This window comes from Pistacia vera, unplaced genomic scaffold (genome assembly GCF_008641045.1).
Source record: "Pistacia vera cultivar Batoury unplaced genomic scaffold, PisVer_v2 Contig117, whole genome shotgun sequence".
NCBI classification, from domain to species: domain Eukaryota; kingdom Viridiplantae; phylum Streptophyta; class Magnoliopsida; order Sapindales; family Anacardiaceae; genus Pistacia; species Pistacia vera.
The window spans coordinates 1,262,308-1,266,825 of NW_022195215.1; the positions used below are offsets into that span (position 1 = coordinate 1,262,308).

Here is a 4,518-nt window from a genome sequence, read left to right on the forward strand (position 1 = left end):
TAGTACCCTAAAAACAAGTTCATTATTCCAAATCTTCTAAAACATTCAACGCCAAATTCAGAACACGAACAATACAACTCATGACTTTTGAAACTCCTGGGTTATTTCTCTGCAAAAAAATTGTTATTTTGGGCTGCATATGAGTTCTTGTGGGTGATTTGGGTCGCAACCCAAAAGGCTTAAATTGGGATTTAATCAAATGGCGTTCAAAAACACTTACAAGAGTAAAGCCTTCTACAAGTAATTCTTTGGTGCCACTAAACCAATAGGATCAAATTTCATAAATTAATAGTATATCATTGCAATAATTAAAGTGATAAATTTAAAAGTATATATATAGACTTTATAACTTGACCAAAAACTGCTATTACAATATTGAATTTTTTACTTCTCAAAGAAAAACTTGTAGCTATCATACCTTATTATATTCTAAACCTATATCTCCTATTATCAAGTGGATTAATATTCAAGTGTGGGTAACACACATTTTCTCTTTTATGAACCACCAATTACAATCTTAGATATAATCTTAACACTTGAGTATCATGCATGCATTAAAATAAATTAGTTTTAGATAAGTGGACATCTTACATATATACATAAAGGACGGTTTGACAACCCCTTCTTTTTTTATACAAAATTTGACATAAATTTGTGTCCCTTAGATTTAAGAACTTTGAATAATTAAAATTTAATACAACTTGCACACTTAATGCATTTTAAAAATCATAATTCAAATTTAGTCTCAGCCATTCAAATGTTTTAATCAAATGGTTCAAAAATTGTGTCAGAACTTGTGTAAGATAAATTGGACTCCTGATTCTAACCCTAAAATAAAAAAATTATATATATATATATATATGATTTCTTATAGTAAATGGCATATTGACTTTGTAAACAAAATCCATGGATATTTTCAATGTTACTTTTTATACTTTCATACACACAAAGAGATACACAATTTTAGCCATAATAATGTAGGTTAACTAGAGCTTTTGCTTTGTGATGATATTTATATAAAATTAATCATCATATATATTATGGATAGGCAAAACTTATATGGATAACTCACTAGAAGTACACAACTTATCACAAATGGAATTGCATATCTATAATTAAATATTCACATGCGTATTCCTTGAAAGATTTACATAAAAGATTCTACATTCGAAGGTAGTGACTCTTGTTCTTGCAGAAACCTTATAACATAAGGGAGGGATGGTGAACTTTAAATATTAACTAAGAATGAGATAATTATTGGTAATGTGGTGATACTTAGCAGGGGAATCACACAAAGATATGACATTCATGACCTACCCACAACTTCATTATTGATTAATTATAAACTCACACTTACCCAACTTTTTTTTTTTTTTTTTTAGGTAACTAGGGTGTTCGGGTTAGTTTGCGAGTATCTCAACTAATCTTCGAGGTCCATTGAATATCCTACAATCCCATATGACCAGGTAGCCACAATATTATTGTGGTAAGTGGTTCTAAGGTTTAAACCTGGAAACTCAAAGAATTAAGCAAACCTCCTTGATCGCCAAGTTAACCCTGTGGGGTTTTTCTTTAGCAAGTCTCTTTTCGAACAAAAGAAATGGTAATGGATATAAATAAAGTTCTGGAAAGAAAGAGGCAATATGCCATGCTAATAGTGAATAAATAATTCGAACATGCAATCTTACTTAATACTCATGCCTCCTAAAGCGAATAAACAATTCTCTATTTAGAGATTCACACAACTTTTTGAAACTTCAATAATGCATATTTACATAAAACCATGCATATATGTTATAAAGTTGCACCAAAAGAAAGTCCTTTATATATATGCATGGTTATATATATACTCTCTTGTAAATTAATTTTTAAAACTTCACACCTCACTCTCAAAAGCACAAGTTAACACATAAAACAAAAGTCGATTTAAAAGTAATTAGCTTTTTATGCTTTGGAATATTAAGGTATTAAAAATCCACACCTCACTCTCAAAAGCACAAGTTAACACATAAAACAAAAGTCGATTTGAAAGTAATTAACTTTTTATGCTTTGGAAAGGTGTGCATTGTTAGCTTACATTTTATTGATGCATACATATACATTAGATAACATACAATGCCAAGAAGAGAGATGAAGTGATTTACTAGTCGGTTAGTGGAATGGCTCTTGGAAAAAGGAATTACTAACAGTTGAAAATTATTGGAACTTCAATTGATCATCCCATAAAAGCCTCTTAAAGAAAGAAAGAATAAGAGGTGCGGTGAGATGGGAATTGGAGTTCATTAGAACTACTTAAAATTCTGATCATGATCCTGAGCCTGATGACCTTTGAGAAGTAAAAGATTGATCTCCCAAAACTTGAGTTAACAAGTTATATTGATTGGCATTATTTGAAGATTGTGGAGAGCCAGCAGCCCCGCTTGAGTTATTTGAGCCATGAGAGTGAGGATTCTCATACACAATTCTTACTTTACCTGGCTCAGAGGGGCACCATTCAGCTTTCTTCTTGGCCATACAATTAGCTTTCTGACACTTGAAATAGCTCCTCCATAATAATAATTAATTAAACACACCAAAATGCACAGAGATCAGTCATTTGTCAAACCATTAAATTTGATTGAGAAATATTCAATTTCGTATCACTTCAATGGGTCACTCTTTGTCGCTCATAATATATGAATATATATGACCTAACATATGCAAATTAACTTTATATAATGAGAATGACACATGCAAATTGACACAACACACAAACACTTGTTGAGAATACTTGACATGAAATGCAAATCAAAAGCTTGATTAACTAATACATAGAGAGATGTACCTGAATTTTCCAATGCCTCTAATGAACTTTTGCCCATATTTTTTCCATTCATACCCATCTTCTGGTAAATTCAATCTAATATTGCCTCTTTGCTCCATTTCTTGCTCCTCATTTTGATCACTAACACAAAAAATATTTATTAAAAGTACAAATATATAAATGAATTAGTTGGTAGCTAGCTTCATATTATATTATATGTGTATAAATCAATGCATGAAGTGACTATTCCTTTTTCTTGTTTGCTTTATAGAGAGAGGAAGAGAGAGACCTTTCTTAATTCAAGGTAGTTGTGTTATACAAAATGAAGGAAACCCCAAAAGTTTACACATGAGAATCTCATGGATGTGGTTAGAAATAAGGGAATATATATATATAGAATTAAAGTATTTCTTTTGTTTTCTAATTTTAATTTACTTGATCATCAACCCCCATGTATAAACCCCAAACTCTTCTAACTCTCCTGTGACTAAATTAATTATTAACAAAGTAAAAACAGTAGAGACGAACAGATCCAGATCTATGCACTAAAACTACCAAAATCTTGCATGTATGGATAGTATATGATTGATCAACGAAATCTAAACGATCAAATGTTCAACAAGAGATCAGATCTATTTGATATATACAAAACCTATTGCTAGAGATCATTAAATTATACAGAAGAATGGAAGTATATATATTTATATATAAAGAAAGAAAATAAAGCATACTCTGTGGTGGGGGAGTTAGCTTCACTGTTACTCATGGCTAGAGCTAGCTGGCTGCGGGCTTCTAAAAAACTAAACGATATTATGAGTTTGAACCCCAAAAACAAAAAGGTTAAAATCTATTGAGCCCTCTTTTGTGGAAAAGGTAGACACCTAGAAAGGAAGAAAACGAGAAAGAGAGAAAGTGTTTCCAAAACTAACATGGAAAAATAAGCACAACACAAAAAGAGACCTTGAAAGAATGAGATAGAAGTGAAGGTAGGAAGGTGGTACGTGGCTTAGTTTTTTCCCAGAAGATTGGGGGGGCCAAGGGTTAAAGAGAAGAAGGCAACACGTGGTGGAAGAAGATTGGGGAAGCCATAGAAATGAAATCGAAAACCTAATAAGAGAAATGAAAAGAAGAAGAATATAAAAATGGGTAAATGAGAGAGACAGAAAAGAGAAAAATGGTCCACAGGCACAGGGGGAGAAGGGTACAGGCACAAGGGGAGAAGGGTAAAGGCTTTTGTAAGTTAGCTAGAAGTGAAAGCGATAAAGACTAGATCTTGACTCCACTAGACAGCTGGTACTCTGACGTCCCGTTCATGACATCACACCTCTCTCTCTCTCTCTCTCTCTATCAATTTGCCCCACCTAGGGTTCTCTTTCAGTTTTGCTCTTTCCATTTTCTGTAAATTTTTTTTTTTTTTTTTAAATCTGGGTGTTTAAATCCGATTTGTTTACATTTTAACTAATCATTGGGATTTATCAAACAGCCTACAATGAACAAGGTAAGGCACATTAATATGATAGATAACTTTAAAGTGATTTAAATTCAATAAATTAATGAAGTGAACAAATCTCCTTGACCACTAACCAACTCTTAGGGTTATTTTTTATAAATACATTACACATTTTCTGCATCAATCTTTTAAGCATTTTGTTTACAAATCTTTGGTATCTTATAAGACTACACTCGGATCAGCTTATTCCATTATGTAAAGTTTA

The 4,518-nt window shown here is 31.9% G+C and overlaps 1 protein-coding gene across 2 annotated transcripts; it reads right to left on the reverse strand.

The window, feature by feature from the left end:
• Positions 1-1,854: 1,854 nt before the first annotated feature.
• On the reverse strand, positions 1,855-3,990 carry LOC116107474 (probable WRKY transcription factor 4). 2 transcript variants are annotated; one of them, XM_031393748.1, is made up of 3 exons: positions 3,535-3,990; positions 2,825-2,944; positions 1,855-2,542 (listed from the first exon to the last, which is right to left on the reverse strand). In XM_031393748.1, the coding sequence occupies exons 1-3, from the start codon at positions 3,567-3,569 to the stop codon at positions 2,305-2,307; spliced, it is 393 nt and encodes a 130-aa protein (XP_031249608.1). In that variant the 5' UTR covers positions 3,570-3,990; the 3' UTR covers positions 1,855-2,304. The 2 variants fall into 2 exon arrangements, with proteins under 2 accessions (XP_031249608.1, XP_031249600.1); XM_031393740.1 differs by having other exon boundaries at positions 1,855-2,545.
• Between the last annotated feature and the right edge of the window lie 528 nt (positions 3,991-4,518).